The sequence below is a fragment of the Ambystoma mexicanum genome, chromosome 3q (genome assembly GCF_040938575.1).
Source record: "Ambystoma mexicanum isolate Mex_15411 chromosome 3q, UKY_AmexF1_1, whole genome shotgun sequence".
NCBI classification, from domain to species: Eukaryota; Metazoa; Chordata; class Amphibia; order Caudata; family Ambystomatidae; genus Ambystoma; species Ambystoma mexicanum.
In genome coordinates, this window is record NC_090926.1 from 296,097,348 (window position 1) to 296,120,617 (window position 23,270).

Sequence of the window (23,270 nt, forward strand, 5' to 3'; positions counted from 1 at the left end):
CACTTTGTAGCCCCAGCTTCGCCTGGGCCTCTATTCCACTAGCACTTTGCGTCAATTCAGATAGAGGACAATGGCTCACTGCCCCTGGCCCTCCACAGTGCCCTCTTGCCACGTTCCACTTATTTGGGTAAATCACTAGGATACAATATCCAATGTTTCCCCTTTTTTTTGTTTCCCCCTCATTCATTCCTGCAAACCTTTCCCCTTAAAGTTTCCTGTTGGAACATAGCCCCCGAAACCCATTGTGGGGACTTCTCTTCCCACAAGAATGGTTTCCATGGTAACACATTGTCTTTTGATTATCACGTTGTGATGAAGACACCTTAAAATTGTAATGTTTTCCACAGCCCCCTCCAACTTTACGTGTGCACCCATCCTCCCATTTCTGTCCACTCATCTTCCTCCTACAGTCAAACTGGCCCCTGACCTTCTCCTGACATAATTGTTTGCTTGTTTCTTCCTATGATGCATGGCAATTCCCACTTGAAATTCACGATTTGCTGTGGTAATCCAGTTGTATTCCTGCAGAAATACAAACATATCTAACTAAAAAGGCCTTTCTAACCCTCCCTAAAGTGTCAAACTCACCATTTGGTCTTCTTTCGTGAGACACCTCCTCTTTTCGGACTCCGGGTATCATTTTGAGACCTTTTCATGTTTGTGTTCTCGCAGGATCATCGTGGGAGCAGCTTGCATCGAGCAAAGAAAATGGCGGTTTTTCATTTCTGAAAAGTCCCAGGTCTGCAGTGCACTATGGGACGCATTTAAAGGTTTTTTGGGACGGGGGCACTCCATTTTCCATCAAATATTTAAAAAACGACTGGAACGATTTCCACGAAACCACCAAAAGATAATCTGCACTGCTTTATGCCCACTTCTTTCCTATTTGGCACACATCTGTCCAGCGGTTTTTGCTGCAAGTGTGTTCAAGGAGACCCCTTTTTGCCTATGGGCAAAAGAATTGACTTGGAACAAAAACAGATTTGTCTTTTTGCACTTAATACCTTTGAGCGTATTTATCCCATATTTTCCAATTTGGTGGGTCCTTTGCCAGGCATTCTTTTTGAAAATTGCAGCCAAATGCATCAAACGAGTGAAAAGTTATTAGCAAAAGAATATTCGAAAAAGTAAAAGGTTGCACGTTAACTATACACTAGCTTCAGTTGATTGATAGAGAGATGTCCTACATGTCAATGTTCATTGGTCCTAGGAAGATATTCTTCATATCACGGTCCAGAAACCTCACATGCCAGTGCCAAGAGGCCCAAGGGTAGATGGAGGGATGCCCCACAGGTCAATGTTTAGGAGCCCCTAGGAAGGATGGCGGGATATTCTACATCTAAGTGTTTAGTGACCTAGAGCGATATACGATAGGTTATTTATAACACGCTTAATACCGAGAGGTTTCTAATCCCGTACCCACGGATTGAGCCTGTGTTGCTCTGTGTTGTCTTGTTTCCAAGGCGAGCACGTTGCCCCTGAGCTATCCTCCCGAGACCCCCTGAGCTATCCTCCCGAGACTCTCTAGAGGGAGAGATGCTGTGCATTTTTGTGTCTGAGATCATAGAATGTTATGGACAGAGGCACTGGATGCATGTTTCTGTTTAATGGCCCTTTTAGGAAGGGTTGTCTTTCCTAGCAAAGACCTGATGCTGGGTTTATAGAGAGGCTGTGTTTCTATCTGGTTCTACTTTAGAATTCTGACAATTGAAGGTTTGCGTCCTGGGCGCCCATGATAAGCTTATTTTCTTACGTGCAGGTGGTGATCACATCTAGTGAAAAGACACTCATCTCCAACGTTGAACCTTGGTCTTACTCAAGAGTGATGCTGGAGTCCAGCGAGAACAAACTGGCCAACACTGAACCTCAGCCATACTCACCAGGGGCGAGCAAGGTGAGGGAGAAGATTGAAGAGGTGGTGGAGGTGACGGTAGGGGTTGCAACCAGAACCACAGAAGACCGGGAAGCTGTGGAGATGCTGAAGACGGCTGAGGAGAAGACAGCAGAAGACGTGACAACCAATGAAAATGAGGAGACAGCATCACTCACGAAATAGACGACAGACAGCAAGGAGACATGTTGAAGTGACCTGTGACCAATGGTCTGGAAAGTGCACCATGTCATCAGAAAATCCCCAACTGTACTCCCACATAAAGCTAAGAGTAAACATGAAATGACACGACAGCGTTGCCTTGGTCTTTCTTTTCCTCTAGGCCTGGAGTCACAGAATCAGTATTTGGAATTGTATTAGTAATCCTGGGTAATAGGCCACCACTCTTCAAGGCCCTGCTTGAACGTATCTCGAGTCCTTCACACACTGCATTACTTACCTGTTGCTCTTTGAATCTGCCCCAGTCCCATTACCTCCAAACACGTTAGACCACGCACCTTTATTTTCTGCAATCCCGATATAGGTTTCGCAGTAGCTAGACGTACATGCATGAAACCTGTCACAAGACATGGCCACCTCTTCTGTACCCTTCCCATTGTTGTACCTCGTTCCCCCATTACCTATCTTCCTCCCTGCCCCTTTTCCTCTGCTGTGCCTCGTTTCCCCACTACCTATCTTCCTCCCTGCCCCTTTTCCATTGGTGTACCTCGTTCCCCACTACCTATCTTCCTCCCTGCCCCTTTTCCATTGGTGTACCTCGTTCCCCACTACCTATCTTCCTCCCTGCCCCTTTTCCATTGGTGTACCTCGTTCCCCACTACCTATCTTCCTCCCTGTCCCTTTTCCATTGGTGTACCTCGTTCCCCACTACCTATCTTCCTCCCTGCCCCTTTTCCATTGGTGTACCTCGTTCCCCACTACCTATCTTCCTCCCTGCCCCTTTTCCATTGGTGTACCTCGTTTCCCCACTACATATCTTCCTCCCTGCCCCTTTTCCTCTGTTGTACCTCGTTCCCCCACTACCTATCTTCCTCCCTGCCCCTTTTCCTCTGTTGTACCTCGTTTCCCCACTACCTATCTTCCTCCCTGCCCCTTTTCCATTGGTGTACCTCGTTCCCCACTACCTATCTTCCTCCCTGTCCCTTTTCCATTGGTGTACCTCGTTCCCCACTACCTATCTTCCTCCCTGCCCCTTTTCCTCTGCTGTACCTCGTCCCCCCACTACCTATCTTCCTCCCTGCCCCTTTTCCTCTGCTGTACCTCGTTTCCCCACTACCTATCTTCCTCTCTGCCCCTGTGTCCATTGGTGAACCTCGTTTCCCCTCTACCTATCTTCCTCCCTGCCCCTTTTCCTCTGCTGTACCTCGTTTCCCCACTACCTATCTTCCTCTCTGCCCCTTTGTCCATTGGTGAACCTCGTTTCCCCACTACCTATCTTACTCCCCGCCCCCTTTTCCTCTGTTGTACCTCGTTCCCCACTACCTATCTTCCTCCCTGCCCCCTTTTCCTCTGTTGTACCTCGTTCCCCACTACCTATCTTCCTCCCTGTCCCCTTTTTCTCTGTTGTACCTCGTCCCCCCACTACCTATCTTCCTCCCTGCCCCTTTTCCTCTGCTGTACCTCGTTTCCCCACTACCTATCTTACTCCCTGCCCCTTTGTTCATTGTTGTACCTCGTTCCCCACTACCTATCTTCCTCCCTGCCCCCTTTTCCTCTGTTGTACCTCGTTCCCCACTACCTATCTTCCTCCCTGCCCCCTTTTCCTCTGTTGTACCTCGTTCCCCACTACCTATCTTCCTCCCTGCCCCTTTTCCTCTGCTGTACCTCGTTTCCCCACTACCTATCTTACTCCCTGCCCCTTTGTTCATTGTTGTACCTCGTTCCCCACTACCTATCTTCCTCCCTGTCCCCTTTTCCTCTGTTGTACCTCGTCCCCCCACTACCTATCTTCCTCCCTGCCCCTTTTCCTCTGCATACTAAGGTCTGGACACCACCTGCAGGGAAACAATATGCCAACTTCCAGACAAGCCGCACACTCTGAGACCACAGCAGTGGTGATTGGGCAATGTATACAAGCGTTGTCACACAACATAACACACAAAAGAACAACAATCCCCGCTTACCTGACTTTCCTCAAGGAGACACCACCCGGCTAGATTTCATGTGAGTAGATGTCACGTTGCTCTCTCCCCTGCACCCCCTAAGTAAAGGGGGTTCATAATGTTGCTGTACAAGACAAGAGAGCACCCACCTTCGCTCCCCTTGAGAACCTCCCTTCAAGCTCACACTTCTGTGGGTGGGTATTGGAAACACAGCTGTGGAAGAGACTATGCCGTACTATCCTTTCTAAGTGGGGTTCTCAGTATAGGGCGACTGTTCACGTTCACCACAGCAAATCTCAGCTTGAAACCCATGTTTCATCAAATAATGCCTGCTAACATTCATACAATGCCACCCGTACCTTAGTCCGTGCACCCGGCTCCCAATAAACCAAAAGAATCTTAGCCTAATACTTGCTACTCCCAGTTCCACAATGTAAGCTCCGCCCAATGACTCAATGTAGACTCAATCTGGGGCCCATCTGCTCTGGTCCATGCAATAGATTTATGACCGGGAACTGCTGCAACCACACACCCAATGCAAGTTCAGCCTGGGTGCCGCCTGCTACCTCTCTACCAATGGTTTCTCAGCTTCAGATACTACAATCCAGCTCACTCAATGAAAGCAGGGAGTGCCTACTCAAATGTATCCCACCGATCCCTCAGCCTGAGGCTCCCAAACCCGACACAAACACTGGACGCTCAGCCTGGTACTGCTTTTTCTTCTCACCCATATGAGTTTCAGACTATTTTCCCTATTCCTGAAGCCCAATGGGCAGTCATTTTAGGACCCTCTATTCCCATCCAGCCAACTGAACTTCAGCCTGGCCCCTATGCCTTATCAGAAAATAGACCTTAATATATGACCCACTAGTGTCAATTAACCAATGGATATTTGGCATGGAACACCTTTCCATCTCTCATTAAGTAGTGTCTCGGCCAGGAATACCTGAACAATCTCACATGCAACTCAATGAATGCTCAGCTTTGAACCCTTCCACTCCCAAACACTGAGAAGACACCCAACCTGGGACACGGGGACTCGCCCAATAGAGGTGCACCCTGGTATCCCTACCACCTCTTGCCTAATTATAGTGCAGCCTAAGAATGCCCGCACCCACTCATCCAAAGTGAGCTGAGTTTGCAAACCAAGCCTTTATGGACCTATGGAAACTTGAGCCAAGAGTCCTGCTCCCATTCACCCAATGAGAGCGGTGCATGGGACACTTTCCCTCAATGGGAGATCACCTTGGATGTCCCCCACCGCCAATGGAATGTCAGCTTGGTGCCATCATCTGCCACTCTCTGGAACCCTCTACTCCGAGCCAGCTGCTCCTTGGAACCTTCCTGTTACTTGCCCTCAAAGGGGTTTGAATTATGACGGCCCTTCTCCCAATCACTTCATCCTCGGACCCACAATTCCTACCCACTCAATTGAAATTCAGACATGGTGGTCATTATAAGTTTGCTGGTATCCCTGCGGTAATTCGGAAGGAACACTGGCAAATTGATGTACTATTTGCAGTGCCAGATTAAACCTTGTGGAGTCCCCTAGGCAGATCAAATGTCGCCCCCCCCCCTGCAAATTACCTCCTAATATGTTTCTAATATTCTGCCCCACTTTATTTTGATCCGTCGTTGTGGGACCTCTAAAAGAAGTGGGGCCCATAGGCCGGTGCCTACTTGGCCTGATGGATAATCCAGCACTGCATTTCCGTCACCTGATATGCTGGTGTTACCGGGATATTATAGGTGGCAGAAAGGGCAGTAAATCCCCATTCCATAGGACTCCATGGAGGGTATTACTGGTATTTCCGGCACCAGTAATACCAGTGCCAGAAATACCAGCTGTTTTTGGCCGGTGGGGTCCTGATTTACCACCAGCTCTTGGCATCACTGAACTGCCACCAGTAAACTCGTAGTTTGCCAGTCTGGGAAAAGTACTGGTCACGGAATTACCAGCACTTTACTGGTATTTTCACAGACCAGCAAACATAGAATGAGCCCTCTACACCGACTCATTCAATAGGAGCTTGCATGCAACATTGTTCTCTCACTCAACCAATGGATGCTCTGCATGGGACCCCTAACACCACTCTCCCTATGACACCTCAGCCCGGGACATCGACTCCCCTTCACCCAAAGAACATCACATTCCCCTCTAACCAAGCTCCCCTTTTTCCACTCATCAATCCACATTCATCCTATGGTATAATGATAATGATATAATATCAGGATTTATATAGTGCTTCCTGCAGAACTTCTGCATCGAAGAGCTCTAATAATATTTGTTATGACACAATTTAAGAGTACTCAATTCATGGACCCCCGAAAAGATGAACAGCTGAGTCAGCCTGATTTAAACATGCAAAGTGCAGACTGAACCAATTTCAAAGCAGAGCGCCTAACCCGCAAGATATTTCCCTCCCAGTACCTGAAATGAACGTCAGCCTGGGCCTTTATAACTAATGATCGAATTGTAGTTGAAAGGAGGACCCTCTACTCTCACTCAAACAACATATGTTTTGCCTAGGGCCACTGAAAAACATCTTTCAATTAATGTGTCCAATCCTGGAACATGTAGTATCCCAGAAAAAGTAAGGTTAGCCTGTGATCCCTGCTGCAACAACCAATACAAGCTTATCTGTAGCCACTTAATTAAACAATCCATATGAGCTGAGCCTCAAACATCATCCTTTCTTTCACTCAGAGAGTGTATCCTGGTGGCCCTTCCTCTGCCTGATTCTACTCACCCAGTGAAAGCTGAACCTCTGCCCATCTACCACCACTCATCTACGGACCCCTGACATTGCTTCTCACCCAGTGAAAGCTGAACCTCTGCCCATCTACCACCACTCATCTACTGACCCCTTACATTGCTTCTCACCCAGTGAAAGCTGAACCTCTGCCCACCTACCACCACTCACTGACCCCTTACATTGCTTCTCACCCAGTGAAAGCTGAACCTCTGCCCATCTACCACCACTCATCTACTGACCCCTTACATTGCTTCTCACCCAGTGAAAGCTGAACCTCTGCCCATCTACCACCACTCATCTACTGACCCCTGACATTGCTTCTCACCCAGTGAAAGCTGAACCTCTGCCCATCTACCACCACTCATCTACTGACCCCTGACATTGCTTCACACCCAGTGAAAGCTGAACCTCTGCCCATCTACCACCACTCATCTACTGACCCCTGACATTGCTTCTCACCCAGTGAAAGCTGAACCCCTGCCCATTTACCACCACTCATCTACTGACCCCTGACATTGCTTCTCACCCAGTGAAAGCTGAACCTCTGCCCATCTACCACCACTCATCTACTGACCCCTTACATTGCTTCTCACCCCGTGAAAGCTGAACCTCTGACCATCTACCAGCACTCATCTACTGACCCCTGACATTGCTCCTCACCCCGTGAAATCTGAACCTCTGCCCATCTACCACCACTCATCTACTGACCCCTGACATTGCTCCTCACCCCGTGAAATCTGAACCTCTGCCCATCTACCACCACTCATCTACTGACCCCTGACATTGCTCCTCACCCAGTGAAAGCTGAACCTCTGACCATCTACTGACCCCTGACATTCCTTCTCACCCAATAGCCTGCAAACTACTTATTGAATTGCCACCCAGTATCGCAATCCCATCTGTCTGCCCTCAGCAGCGTGGCCTGGAGTGATGTGCCCTGCAGGTTACCATTGCTCTTCTGAATCCAAAGAACCCCAGAGAAGTGCTGATGCCACGTGACTGCTCAAACACCAAATAAAGATCATACTGATGCATTGTGAGGGCAGCTCTGTGTTCTTTGTGTCCTTAGAGTCAATTAACCTGCCACACCTGAAAAGGAAATGAAGACACGCCTGAAAAAGTAAAGAAACACAGCCTCCCTGAAGATTGATGGAGCCATTAAAACGTGCATTTGGAGGAGAAGCTAATGCAGGAAAACTTGACTGGCAACAGAGCGCCTGTCTTGTGACCAATTTTTAAGCACAGCTTTGTGTTGGGTCCATACAACGTGTGGTGTGTGTATGCATTTATAAGCATGTCTCTGTGGGCCAGAGGCTCAAAGAACTGTTGGCACGAGTGACGAGATGTGCTGGTGCATGTCATCACTTGTGCCAAAAAAGGAGGAGCCCTAAGCACAAAGCTCACCAGAATGGGTCCATCTTACATGGGCCCACTCAGATGCCGTGTTTCACACTTTTGCGCATTTGCACATATCCGCACGCATTTCTGCACAATTTAAAGCGCATCCCAAATTCGAAAACAGGATGGGTTATTTAAATGCGCAGAGACGAGGTACATTGCCCTGCTCCTGTTGGGAGGATCTGTCTTTTTTCACAAACGGAATTCCTGTGGCGCATGCGTGCCGCATCCCATGTTCTCCTGTTATCTCACCTTTAGCACCAATGCGTGTATCCCGGGGTGCTCATAACCATAATATGGGGCTGGGTAGCAAAGGCCTGCACTGAATGCCCTCGCTTTGTTCAGGACCATTAACTCAGGCTGTTTACTTTTCACTACGGCCCTCAAAATGAGGCGTGATTGCTTAAATGTTCCCCTCTCCCTTACCCCATGTGTACCTTCTTTCCAGGGCAGTTTCCAGACAATATAGCGCCAGGCCCAGAACCCTAGAATGTGCCGCATACTGCAAATCCAGAACTCCTACAGCATCCCAAAGTGTTTAAATCATTGCAATTTAAACAAAGGCTGTTTTTATTTTGTTTGTAAAAAATAAAAGTACCTCCTAAAAGTAATATGTGGACATAGCATGCAGATTGTATTTTTTTTTAAAAATCGAATTTCATTGTCTTAAGAATACGTTCAATGTTTCAATGACACTCCCCTAGATGTTGCTGCAGCAGAAGTGTTTATTGCTGCTGCATTATCTTTTCTTCAATCATTTTGCTGTGAATTGAAAGTGTATCTAGAGCTAATAGCCTCATTTTTTCATTTACTGGAACTCCTCTTAAATGTCAGCAATGACAGCTGCACCCAAGATCCTCAGAGGGACCCACACATTTGGAAACAATAAATATTTCTTTGTGTCGGAAATCCATTCGGAAATCCGTTCCAAAAAACAAGACCTTTTCACTGTTCACAAGTCATCATTGTTGTCTTTGCCAGTGCTTCTATATCGTCTAGTAAACCATGAGTGAATATTGTTTACTCCCATTTCTTTCAGATAAGGCACAGTGATATTAAATCCTTGCACAGGATCACACAATTTGGATAAGTGCTGAAGCTGAAATGTGATCTCAGTCTGCAGTTTAGGTACTTGATGACACATCTAACCAAATGTAGTCAGTACCAATATATGCTAATGTTTGGGGTCCCCAGGCTAAAATAACATGTTTCTCTTTAGGGATGCCTTAAAACATAACACATCACATAATAAATAAACCTGACAAAATATAAATCATTAGAGAAACATGTTGAGCAAAATGAGTATATGTGTACCTTTGTAGTCACTATCCATAAATGAAAGACAGGAAGTAGGCCAGGCATCTCTGTGTGGTGGGCTGGTAAATTCAGGATGTGCAACTGGAGCAGGACAGGAGTTCTCAGAGATCTCCGGAGCAAGATATCAGAGGAGCTGCATCAATGATGGACCTTATGTAAGCTGCCAGGACGCTGAGATTTTCTCACACCTCTCTGTGTCTGGGGAGAAGGCATATTTTCCAGTAAAAGGGGGGCATGATGGTGTAAGATGCTGGCGTGGTAGCCCCATGTAATGGAGGGCACTGTTGCTAGAATATGGGATGCCCATGACTGGTTCCATGCCACCAGCATAGAGGTGTGCTCAAGGTGAGCTGGCTTCAAGCTGATGATGGCCCTTTTAGTCTAAACTGGTAGCCATGCTTATCCTCATTTTTGAAATCACCCCCTTCCCTTGTTTCTGACATTCATTTTGCCTACTCTCCCACCCCCTTTATCCACATCCGATGGGTTGTTAACATTCATTACACCATCCATTTGCTTGGAAATGCAGACCACCCATTCCTTATGATTCCTTTTTCTTGATGATAAAAAGTTTGGTTTTGGGAATAGAGGTACATGAAGTGTGACTTGGCAGCTTAATGGGCTACTCTCGCTCTCCTTTCACGCTTCTACCTGCTGCAGCCTGCAATAAAAGGCATGCAAAATGGGCTCCCTAAAAAGAGTCTAGGTGGGGTCACCCTCAGCCGTGAAGGATATTGTCTTAATATTTTGTCAAAACCAATGATCAGCATGACCACCCAGGCTAGAACATATTAAACAACCCTTAATTAGGAAATGTGAGACAAATCTCTGTGAGCTAGAGGTTAAAAAGGCAACCTTTTCTGCATTTTCAGGGAGTGGGTATGAATGTCTAGAGGGGGCATCTATGATATGTTATCCAAATAAAGTACAAGTACTAAAAAAATGAGTATACACAGTGCAAGAAGGAACGCTGCTTTATTGCAGAAACAGCTGTGAGAAGTCATTCAGACATCCCTTTGGGACTGAACTGGGTGAAGGGGTTCTCTGGCTTGCCCACTGCTGATACACCTATTATGCAGCAAAACATTAATTACATTTTGGGGCAGGTCGAACAAGTTGATTGGAGAAACATTATCAGGCCCCATATATTGTGGTAATTCAATTGGATAAAACATTTCCTGAACAAAACCCTCTTTCATGACATTAAGATACTAAAATATCCCACCCCTCAATACATCACTAAGCTGACCAGCAGAAAAACTCTTAGCTGTAATTGGCTGGTGCAGTTCAACATAACAAAAATATACACCACTGCAGGCTAACTGGACTCTGTGTTTGGAGATAGCACGAGGCGAGAACATTCCACCGAGCCCAAGCAATCACCCGCTGCACAAACATCAGCAAGGCAATGACAGTTACTCCCCTACTTCTCTCCCACAACATGCTGCCAACTTTGCTCTGAAAAAAACCCAAAGCATTGTGCTGGAAAGTGAATTTACTGTATTTGATTCACTTTAGCTTCCTAATCTTACTTGACCAACTACGAGGTCAGACACTAGCCGGGCATAGGAGACCTACAACTAATGTCTCACTCACATCCTGTGTTTATTATTCTTAACTACATGTTGGCTTTCACCTATTAGCAAGTTGTTTTCTAAATGTACTAGTGTATTCATCACGCTTTGGATACCTGTAAGTGTGTGCACTGTTTTGTACACAAAACTATGCTGTTTTTCATCACAATGTTCATCATGAATTGCTGTTCACACAAAAAATACTTAAAAGAATATGCAAAGTAAACCAGAATATCAGCTAATTAATAAAAAGCTGACATCATCAAAAATCAAGGATATATGTGTTCATTAGCAGTGTGCTTTTGTCTCAATTGGTGAATGCCCCATTTAATTGGGTGTTCACAAGGGTTCAAACCATTTTGCATTTAAACTGTATTGCATGTATTTGAATTGTAGAGGGTAGGACAACCCCCCAGTTATAGATTTTCAGGCCCTCAAGTCCTCCCTGCTCCCGGGCAGCCTCTTATTGTTCAATTGTTTCCTAATCTTACTTGGGCTTCCAAGTGCCGAGCAACGTGGCCTTTGAAGTATTGCATGAAAAGGATCCAGCTGGATTGTATTCTCCTAAGAAATCTGACCATTTAGTATCTCAATTTCTATTGGATCAATAAGCACACAACATCAGACACAAAGTTGCAACAATTCAAAAGGAACTGCCAACTGCTACCTCAACATTTCCAAATATTCCTTAATCGGTTCCTAATGACCGAAATAACACACAAACGCCTTTACGTCGGTGGACCGGCCAGCTCCTCTTGTTTTCAACAACTAAAATCTCTGACTCTCTATTAGACATTGCGCCTCCCCATTTTACGTCTGTAATACTACATCTATTTAATTCCGCGTTAGCAGCTGACAAGACAAATTACTGCTTCCCAGACAAATGAAAAATTGCCATTATTAAACTCTTCTTGAAAAAAACAGGCTTGGAACCTGGTAACTACTGACTACTGCGTGAAAGGCAAACTTCCTTACCTGGAAAAAAAATTGAAAAAGTGGGCACCCACCAACTACAACATTGTGGGAAAAATTCCAAACACTCCATTCAGCCCAGGATGGTTTTTGATAAATGGGTAGCACGGAGCTGATAACCACGACTGTCATCAATGAACTCAGGTTTAAAATGGACCAGAAAAAGTCAGGTGTAGTTGTCCTTTTGACTTCTCTGCAGCCTTCGATACTGTTGACATTCATATCCGGATTCGGCCAAAATAACCGAAACCTTTTTACCTACCCCACCAAAAGAGGGGTAGGTAAAAAAAAGAAAAACTAAGGGTGCGGGGGCTATACAGTATGGTGAGCAGAGGGTTGCGGGGGAGACCACTGCAGCTCACCCAACCAAAAAAAAAAGGCGGCGGGGGCTGCTGGGTGTCCCCCACAAACACCCCGCTCACTATACTATAGAGTATAGTGAGCGGGGGTTGCAGGGACCCCCCTGCCGCTGACCTGAGCAAAAGAAAAAGAAAATAAAAAAGGACCCTACGGCACCGGTTCCGGATCACGGAAGTGAAAGGGAACCAGCATTGCAAGGACCAGCGAGACTGAAGGAAAGGTAAGTAGGGGGGTGGGAGTGTGGGCAGGGGTTAGGATTTTGGGTTGTTTTACGAGGAATGGCCGCATGAGAAATGTACGAACATTCATGTATATTGTACATTTCTCATGCGGTCATTTCCATGGCAGACCTTTCCGCCACAGTAAAACAACCCCAATTCTCATATCCTGGCATCACGGCTGATGGACTATGGAATACATGGCATGGCTGCTGCATGGGTAGCTTCTTACTGAAACAATATGTGACATCAAGTACCTTTAGGTACTTTTTCCTCCAATCAATGTGCTGTGAACTGTGGCATACCGCAGGGTTCTGCCTTGTCCCCTTTTTGATTTAGTCATTCTACTGTCACTCGATAACTATGCAGAGAATACTGAAATCATCTTGGATTTTGAACCAACTAACACAGTATGGAGTGATAGCATCACAAATTGTCTTGTTGATATTAAAGTGTGGGCAGATGCCAACATGTTAAAAATCAATCCCGACAAGACCGAAATCTTGGTCGTCAACATCGGCCCATTGACTTGGCTTCCTTCTTTCTGGCCTGAGAACTTCATCCAAAGCCCCGAACCTAAGCAAGGGGTTAGGAATTTAGGAATCATTATTGACAGGGAACTAACCCTAAATAAACAAGTGGGACCTGTCTCTAAATCGTGTTTCTTCCTTAGTAGGAAAATCAGGCACATGCTTCCCTACCTTACCTTTCCACACCAGGCATGGGGATGAACACATCAAGACTGGATTTAAATAACAGCATTTACCTGGGCCGCCAAGTTCTCTACATGAATAAACTCCAGAGAATTCAAAATACTGCAGCCCGTATTCTGCTGAAACTCAAGCGATCAGATCACATCACCCCAGCTCTGCAAACGCTAAATTGGCTTCCGATTAGAAAAAGTGTTATTTTGAATAGCCTGTGTCTCGTCTTTTAAAATCCTAAACTCCTTGTGTGATTAATCACTTCCATCCAGGTTTAAATGGTACACCTGGAGGCATCTCCTTATATCAGTAGAAGAAAGACTGGCTCACCCTACCGATTACAGGAAAATAAGGAGGGGGAGCTGTCTCGACACTGGCCGCTAAACTCTGGAATACATTACCCCTCAACCTTCAGAAAGAAGAAGCTGAAAGCTTTTTGTTCAGTGCCTCTGATGTGCAGTTTTGATCCATCCATATCGGCTCACATATCGTTAACTTGAGGCCTCAATGTTTCTGTCATGTTTCTATAGCACGTAGATGCATTAGGGGGAACGTTGCGCTTTATGAAAAACACATATATGTATTGTTGTTAATAGTTGCGTTTATATGCTTTTATGACTATATTGCCGAAATAAAGTGATTTGGTTGGTTGGAAACCACATTCGCATTAGATAACAATGTGGAGAAACAGCCCTTTGAAACACAGGAACCGGTGATGCCCCGCTGAAAGCAGACATGCATAGTGTATCTGAAGACAGCCTTGTTTGGTGGCTGCTGTCTGAGGGCCTGTCTCAGCCAGGCGTGAAGACTTCTTTGGATTTCTAAGAAGGGACTGGGGCGTGTGCTTTGTGAGCTTAGGCTGAAAAAGGACCCAGAGCCAGGATGCAATATGGACTTGCCAAGGGGAGGCTTTTGCACCGCAGAGTGAGCTACCTGCCTCCTCAAGCGAGGAACCTGTGTTGGATGAGGAGAAAGGAGTAACTGACCATAGGGACACGCCATTTGCTGAAGTCCCACCAAATGCAACCCTCCCGGGGGAGCATAGATGCCATGCTGATTAATGTTCGGCATCAGAAGACAGATCTTTATCCAAGAAGAGTGGGAGGCCAGGATTCTGTGTGGTCTATTGGGGAATGGGCTCATCTACAGTGGGAACAAGGACCAAGAGCCCGCGGTCAGCAAGAGGCTGGCTGCTCCCCAGTGGCAGTGCCCTTTTTCTGGCAGTGGGTGCATGCTGCATCCTTTGATGGGCATCAGTTGCTACACTTTTATTGGTCCCGTATCAGAGTACACCTGGAGAGGAACTGCCTAATGCCATACATTGCTCCATGTAAGATTTGAGGTTGGGGTATTTTACTCCCTATTTTTTAAGTTGGGGAGTGAATCCAAATTCAAGAGAGTAAACATTAGTTTTTCCTTCACAAGGCAGGAAAAAGTAGCCACCATCCATTCAATGCAAGTGTAGAGTTAAACGTGTTTCAAAAACATTACAAACAAAACAAGTTGTAGATCAAAGTCTTCTAGCTTTAAATAATTAAATACACTTGTGGAAAACCTTCTCTCACAGAATAACTTGTAGGTGCGCACTACTGTAGTATTGGAAGATGGTTGGGAGTCATCAGTAAGCAGGTAAAGCACTGGAGACTTTAGTATATGAAAATGAGTAAGTTAATTTCTAGTTACATTGCAAGTTAAGTAGGAAAGGCTAAACAGATAACATCCTTTCAGTTAGGTTCTCCCATCCTGTAATCCCAACTGTAGCTATTGGAACACTCATGTCCCATATGATTCTATATGACATCACTGTATTCCACCATCTGCACAGTGTGCACCCAGCGCAGAAAGATACTATAGATGCTACACATCTCCCTCTGTTCCAGATAGATACACAAACAGAAACCACAGACCGGGCACTCTGAAACCATCAGCACTTCAACACTCATACACATCTGTCAAAATCATACAACAATCTCATCAATAAAAGCATATACTACATTTGTGTATCTAACGTCCAACCAACCAAAATACACAATTTACCACCTGCCCAGGACTGCCACTCCCAGGCCTCACAGCTGCCACCTGCAAGCGCATACATTCCTTACCACACTCTCAACCATCGGCACGTATCTCCTCCCACTCCATCTGCCACATGGAGACTTGGGTCTGCCACACCCGCAGCACATCTGCGTACTCATGCAACCATTAGGTAACTAACATCCAGACAGACCTTGTAATACATCAACAAATCACCACCATAACCACATCACACCACCATTCTACTCAGACAAACCCGTCAATTGCGTCATCCATTTATACAATTAATCACCCACTGCCTCAAAGAGAACGTATAAAAGTGGGAAAAGAAAGAAAAGATACTAACAGGACAAAGATCACATAAAAACAACGCAACTGGGAAAGAACAGTGCGTAAAAAGAAAACACTGCGACAGAGACTGATCAGGTTCTTAGTCCAAGTGTAAAATGATCTTACATAACATGAATGCAGACAAACATGAACGCATTCAAAGCTTAAAACATGTATCGCCAAAAATAAACCGGTTATCATTAATTATCATATGCATGCTATTTATCATACGCCCATCACCCGTGCGTACTTATCACGCATCCGGGGTATTCAAACATAAGGGCAATTATCATCATCCGTATCACATTGATATTGGGCACATAAAACTCTACATGACACTATCACACTTCAATCAGAAATGCGGATACTATTCATAAATACATTCAGTCATGCTTCACATCTCCATTTCTGATACAGATGCTACTCATAGAACATACACATCTGCATATTACAGACTATATGTAGTCACTTGACAACTGACGATGCAGTGTCAGTGAATTAAAATCATTGACCATGCCCTTAATATATATCATGAGATATCAACATTATAAACATTTTCTCTTTAAAATATCGACATAACAGAGCAGAAAAACAATTCATTAATGACATCATATTATTATTCAAAATCGTATTGTGATATGTGCAGATTTGCAGTCCATAAGTCCTTCCTGGAAATCTGGCAAAATAGTTCAACACTAAACAGAACAATATATATTTAATATACATTATATATTTTTTTCCTTCTTGTATTGTTTATTGGGTATTGTTTAGTGGAAGACATACCATGCATACACCATGCACCCTCACACAAATATACAGTCCGACGTGCACCTTCCCAGCCAGGCACACCTCATTCACAACAACCTCTCGCATCACAAAAAAAATAGATAGCACATATATCATCCTAACCAGGACTCACAACACCTAATTATGTCATGACAGTATCTGCTATAATCATATATATCACAGAATTATTCAACTTGTTAACACATAACAGTTTAAAATCATTTCAACCAAAATAATGCAAAAACATCTGCAATCTCCACAAAATACATCTTGCAGAACTAATAAGTAAAAAAAACATAACGTTTCAAAATCATCTGTTATATTACAGAAATATAATCATGCGCATTGCAAACAGTCAAAACTGTGTGTCAGTCCATAAATTGCACAGAGAAATTAACCGCAGCAGCACGAAAACTAACAGTACCCTTCGTGCTTTCATTCATGGGGAGAGCATTGCTAGTGCCCTCCCCCCACGTTACATTATAAGTAACCTCTGCCACCTGCAAGCGCAAACATTCCTTACCACACTCTCAGCCATCGACACGTATCTCCTCCCACTCCATCTGCCACATGGAGACTGCGGTCTGCCACACCCGCTGATGACAATATTTCTTGTCCCCACAGGACCAACGTCAGGAATATGCACCCCCAACGCCAACATACATACTCCATCACCAGATTTAAAATGTGCACTCATCAATGCTCGCTCGTTCCATGCCCATGCTATTGAAATCAATGACCTTATCAGCACCTATAATCTAGACCTACTAGCCATATCTGAAACCTGGCTCCATGAAGCATCCAGCCCATCCATCCACCTTGCTCTCCCCCAAGACTATACCATCCTCAGACAGGACCGAAAAAATTCTAAAGGTGGCGGCGCTGCCCTCACCTTCAAAAATACCCTCGCCATGAGAATGTGTAACCAACAGTGGGACAACAACTCTGATCTCCTCACTGCCAAACTAGCCCTCTCTCCTAACTGCACCATAAACTTCTTTATCACCTACAGACCACCAGGATCACCCCCAGACTACCAAAAGCAACTCCTCCAAAACATAGGCAACAATCTTAAAAGCACCACCAAAACCATCCTCCTAGGTGATATTAACCTTGGCCTATCTGACCCGAAGGATAAAGCAGCCGCAAACCTAGACAAAGAACTCTCACACATGGGGTTCGAACACAAAATTACTACACCTACTCACAACAAAGGCAGATCCATTGACTGGATTGCTGATCACAACTGCTCATCTGCCATCACCTCCATCTCAGCCCTCCCATGGACGGACCACTACTTCATTCAATTCTCCATTCCCACCACTCCCACCCATAAAACCCTAACTCATGCCCCCCGACAAAGTAAGAAGCTCCAAAAAACTCACTGCTTCCAACCTCGCTCTACTCCTCGATATCCCTGAACTCAAACCTCCATTTATCCATGACCCTACCTATCTCGCCAACATCTATTCCAGTGTGCTCACTCAAGCCATCGAAACTATTGCCACTCTAGAAGAAAAAAAAGAAAAAAATCCATGCACTGCAACTCTTGGTTCACTGAAGAACTATCTGCCCTTCGCACCAAGAAACGCAAAGCTCTATCCAGGTGGCAATCAGCGCCCAACCAATCTTGTCTTAATGATTTCAAAGAGATCTCATTGACCTACAAAAAAGCTATATTCCAAGCTAAATCCGAATCCTACAACCAAAGAATCACTAAAGCCAGCTCCAAATCAAGAGAAATGTTCTCCTTATTCAAAGAACTCACCACACCTGCCTCTAGCCCAGATGAAATCATCAAGGATGAAGCATGGTGCACAGGCATTCAGTCTGCTCTCCTCAATAAAGTCAACACACTCCAAAACAAAATAGCCTCCCAACGCAAAGCTCTCAAAACCCCCACCAGTTTCCCTCACCTCCCACTAACAATACTCACTCACAAACACCCCTCTTCGCTTTCAGAGAAGTCACAGAGACGGAAGTTGCGGACCTCCTCAAAAAAATCAAACCTTCCACCTGCAAAGGGGAAATCTGTCCACCTTCCATCATCAAAGCGTGTACAGAATCACTCACCCCCATCATCACAGCTTTCATCAATGCTTCATTCGCATCTGGAACCGTACCACATTGCCTAAAAGAAGCATGGGTTTGCCCGCTCCTGAAAAAACCCTCCCTTGATCCTTCCTCCCCCAATAACTATCGACCCATCAACACCGTCCCCTTCCTTCTAAAAATCTTAGACAAAGCTGCCCATAACCAAATTCAACACTACCTGGAAACCCAGACCATCTTAGGCAGAAGACAATCAGGTTTCCGCAAAGGCCATGGGACTGAAACTGCCCTTCTAGATTTAAAGAATCAAATCACCAAAATAATGGACACGGGCAAACCTTCTCTCCTGCTACTGCTCGACCTCTCTGCAGCATTTGACCTGGTCGACCACATCATTCTCACCTCTCACCTTTTCAATGCTGCACACTTCTCTCATAAAGCAACCACTTCGATCACATCCTTCCTTGAAGGTAGGGCCATGAAAGTGTACTCAGATCAGGCCACCGCTCCCCCCACCACCATCAGTTGTGGAGTCCCACAAGGGTCTTCAACTGCACTGACCCTCTACAACCTATTCACCAAACCCCTCTTTGACTTACTGGACTTCCTCGACATAGCTTACACAAACTATGCTGACGACACGCAAGTTCTCCTCCCACTCTCCGGAGATTACGACCAAGACTCAGAAGCCCTCCTTAAAATCTATTCCACTATCCAAACCTGGATGGCTATCAATGGTCTCAGTTTAAACGGGGATAAAACCGAAATCATCATCCTAGCACCCAGCGAAACACTAACCAAACTCAGCCCGACTACTCTCACATGGCCATCGACAGTATTAGCATGCCTGTCTCCTCTGCCGTTAAGACCTTAGGAGTCTACCTAGATGCCACACTCTCCATGAATAGACAAGTCAGCGCCATCGCCTCCGCATCTGCTCTGACCACCAAACTCATTTATGCCATAAAACCCTACCTCACCATACCCAACTGCCTCTCCATAGCCAGAGCTACTATAGGAGCCAGATTGGACTACTGAAATGCCCTTCTAGCAGACACATCAACTAAAAACTTAAACATGCTCCAAATAGTGCAAAATAATGCCCTGCGCGCTGCACTACTCATCCCCAAAACTGACCATATTTCACAGGCCAGAAGACTCATACACTGGCTCACGGGCAAGGAAAGAATCAATTTAAAAATACTCACTCTCACACACAAATGCATCAATCACACAGCACCCCCCTACTTATCAGAAACCATAACCAAGAATTCCTCCATCTGTCCTAAATGAAGCCATCACACTAATCAACTCTGAGTATCCACTGTAAGAAGAGCCAAAGCCGGCGGCATTGGCTTCCCCCACATAGCACCTAAGCTTTGGAATGCTCTCCCCAACTCACTCAGAGCAGAACCCTCGCTGTACTCCTTTCGCAAATCCCTCAAAACTACACTATTCAATTAACCATTACCTTCCTTCACCTATATTTGCTCTCATATGTTCTGCGATGAAATGTGTCTGAAAATACTAGCATCAGTATCCATTATCTTGTAATGAAAATTGCCTTATAACCATCTTTTTTCCACTGTAACCAGCTTAATGCTTATCTGTAACAGTGCCACGATGCCCCAGGGCTGATGTGCGCTTTAAATAAATTTGAATAAATAAATAAATAATACGCAGCATTCTTGAAGTCTCTTCCGTAAACGTCATCACGCCGGACATGCAACTAGAGCTATTCCTCTAGTGATCTGATCTCATCATACGGGAACAAACAGAGACCTTGCTCCGCACGGCAACAGAACTCAGAGTTCTAAATTCAAACATTCTGAGCATGACTGGTACTGTTGAACGTTCCAAGATGTGTATGGGAGGACAGGTCAAAGAGACCCCCCCTCCCCTGCAGTCCCCTCCTCGTTATGTCTATGACTCGTCAGGGGACCCCCTGCCACCAGGGCCCAGGTGGTGGGTGGACCACTGGCCGACACATGGACCAGACGTACTGTATAAACTTTGCTGACGATACACAGCTTATTCTGGAATTGAGTGGAAACCATTCCATAGACAACGACAAGTTATCAGTTATCTATAACACCATTGAAAACTGGATGCTAACACACTGGATGTGTCTTAATAGTTCCAAAACGGAACTTATGACCTTTGGAAATGCTAAAGCCTTAAACAACCTTGGCCCGGACTACTCCGCATTCTCTATAAAAGACTCCACCATCAAGGTATCAAATAAGGTCAAAACCCTAGGTATTTATTTACAATCTTCCCTATGTGCGGAAGCCCAAATAGCTTATTTGAAGCGAAATTGTCAATACTATCAAAGGTTCCTCTGCCGAATTAGACCATTTCTAAACATCAAGAATAGCGCCACGATAGGGAGAGGTACCATTTTGTCCCGCTTGGATTATGGCAACGCATTAATGCTTGGCGCCAGCAAAAACTGTCTGAAACAATGCCAGACTATCCAGAATAATGCTGCCAGGTCCATCAAAAACAAATCTAAGCTAGAACACATCACTAAGGACAGAAATGATCTTCATTGGTTGGCAGTGAAAGAACGGATCTTGTTTAAATCACTGACCCTAACCCACCAATGTCTTTAATGCACGGCGCCAGCATGCCTAAGAAAAAAATTCAGCTGGTATGAGCCAAGCCGTAGTTTGAGATCCTCTAAACAAGGATTGATCAATCCCAGTCTCCCAGGTAAAGCCACTGGCCTCGGTCGAGCTTTTCCGAGCCTGGCGATTTCCCACTGGAATAAACTGCCTTGTAGCCTTAGACTGGAAAGCAATATCCAACTCTTCAGGAAGCAATTGAAGATCTTTCTCTTTAAATAATTAGGCAACTACCACTGCACCTATTCGCCCTCTTTCTGCTTCCCCTCTCTTCTCTCTATTTATGTTGTCCTGTGAATCTCCGTCCTTGTGTTTTTTTTCGCGCCCTGATGCTTGGGAGCTTCGGCGCGTAATAAATAAGTAAATAAAATAAATAAAATAAATGTATTAGGTTAGACCCTGGAAACCCTTTTGAAAACCAGAACGCCATCTCAAGACATGATTCCTCGTGCGCCCCCACCTTCAGAGAGTCCTCGCCTGCCCCTGTTGCCTCCGCTCCCTGGCAGATCCGCTGAAAGCCCGTTCCCACGAACAGTCGGATATGAGCTAGTGTTAGAGCAAACACTGTATCTTTCACCTTCCGCAGTACATCATTATCCTCAATAAAATCAATAAGCAGTATACTTTATGCAAATCCCTTTGTTCTCAATGTAATTTGCAGCGTACGAGAAGAGTATCATCATGGGCATATCCAAGGTCACTTCCCCTCCCCTCCCACTGAAGCCTGCTGGGGCAGGCAGAGGCCCGAGCTACACCGCCTCACCTCCCCCAATTCGGCTGGAGCCGATTCAAGCATTCATGTTCCCCCGCTGCTCACATAGCCACGAACAGCCACCTGAATTATTTACAGCCCAGCAGCAAAATCTGGCCATAACCAGAGGCCAGAGGTGCCCCCTCATATGTCCCACGACCCACCAGTTCACCCCAGATTAATGATGCTTGTAAAAGAAGACACCTAATATTGCACCAACATTGTGTAAAAGCATCTGTCATTACTTCTAACGAGACCCAAAGCTCGGACAGCTTACCCCGTGCCCTGAGACCCGACCTCGTGGCCTATGATACCTAGTCAACAGGATAACAGCAACCCTGTATTGATGTATCATCAAAGTACTCCACCTGATGTGCATTCCTCCTCTGTTGCATTAACCTGCAGAATAACCTGTTGTGGGATTTACAGGACAACTGACATTGCAGCAGTGAATGAATGGGGTGTGCATGGCCATTAGGGCAGAAAGCCAAGAAAGACGTCCATCAATGACACTAACCACGCCTGGCCGGACAGCACCTCCCGGATGAGCCCAGTTGACCTGCCCACCCCATGTTGGCACCCGGCGGTGTCCACCAGCCACGAAGCGGCACATCACAGCTGCACATATAGTTAGTCGACACCACCCAATCCCTATGTACATGTGCCCCCTATATGTGCCTATGACACTTTTTGTAAATATAAACGCTTGTCTTTGCGATTGTCAGACAGAGCGCTCTCGGAGTTTGCAGAGTTCTTTGCATGCTCTATTTGGCTTAGATAAAAGTTCCATTAAGCTCACTCGCACTTGGTCCGAGCCTTATTCCCATTTTTGGGAGAGTCCATTATTGCCTCTCATTGTGGGGAGGGTCGTGCTAATTGGGGACGCTCGCCTTCAGACGTCATCATTTGCTGCAGATGAACTGCAGAACGCTGATATCCGGCAGCCCATATTACGACAAGCGTCGTAGGCACAATACAAGTTTATTCAAAGGCCAGAACGATTCCCATGGTCAGAGCACATAAAATGAGGTGCCCATATGAACTTCCACATAGCACAATATTAAATCCAGCTGCAGTGCCCGAATCATGCCCAAACAGCCCTCACAACACCTTAGTCAACTGGATCAGCTTTCTCAGCAGACGCTGCGTGTTGGCTGCCTGCTAACATATTTACAGGACTTATACCCAGCGCAGATGATGATTTATTGTAACTTATTCATGGGCAGACGGCTGGCACTTGTTGCAGGGCATACTATCAGCTGGGCTCATCACAGGAAACTGCAATGTTATTTTCCCCATCTCAGTTTTCAGCAGGCTCACGGATCAGCAGTCTCCCTCCAGCATATATATATATATATATATATATATATATATATATATATATATATATATATATAT

At 45.4% G+C, this 23,270-nt stretch overlaps 1 protein-coding gene across 1 annotated transcript in view; it reads left to right on the forward strand.

Moving 5' to 3' along the window:
- LOC138582483 (peripherin-like) overlaps positions 1–2,182 on the forward strand; it is a 115,713-nt gene extending 113,531 nt beyond the window's left edge. The window contains exon 9 of the mRNA XM_069653809.1: positions 1,760–2,182. Within this exon, the coding sequence (XP_069509910.1) occupies positions 1,760–2,056 (297 nt within the window). The 3' untranslated portion in view covers positions 2,057–2,182. The remainder of the gene's footprint in view (positions 1–1,759) is intronic.
- The last annotated feature ends 21,088 nt before the right edge of the window (positions 2,183–23,270 follow it).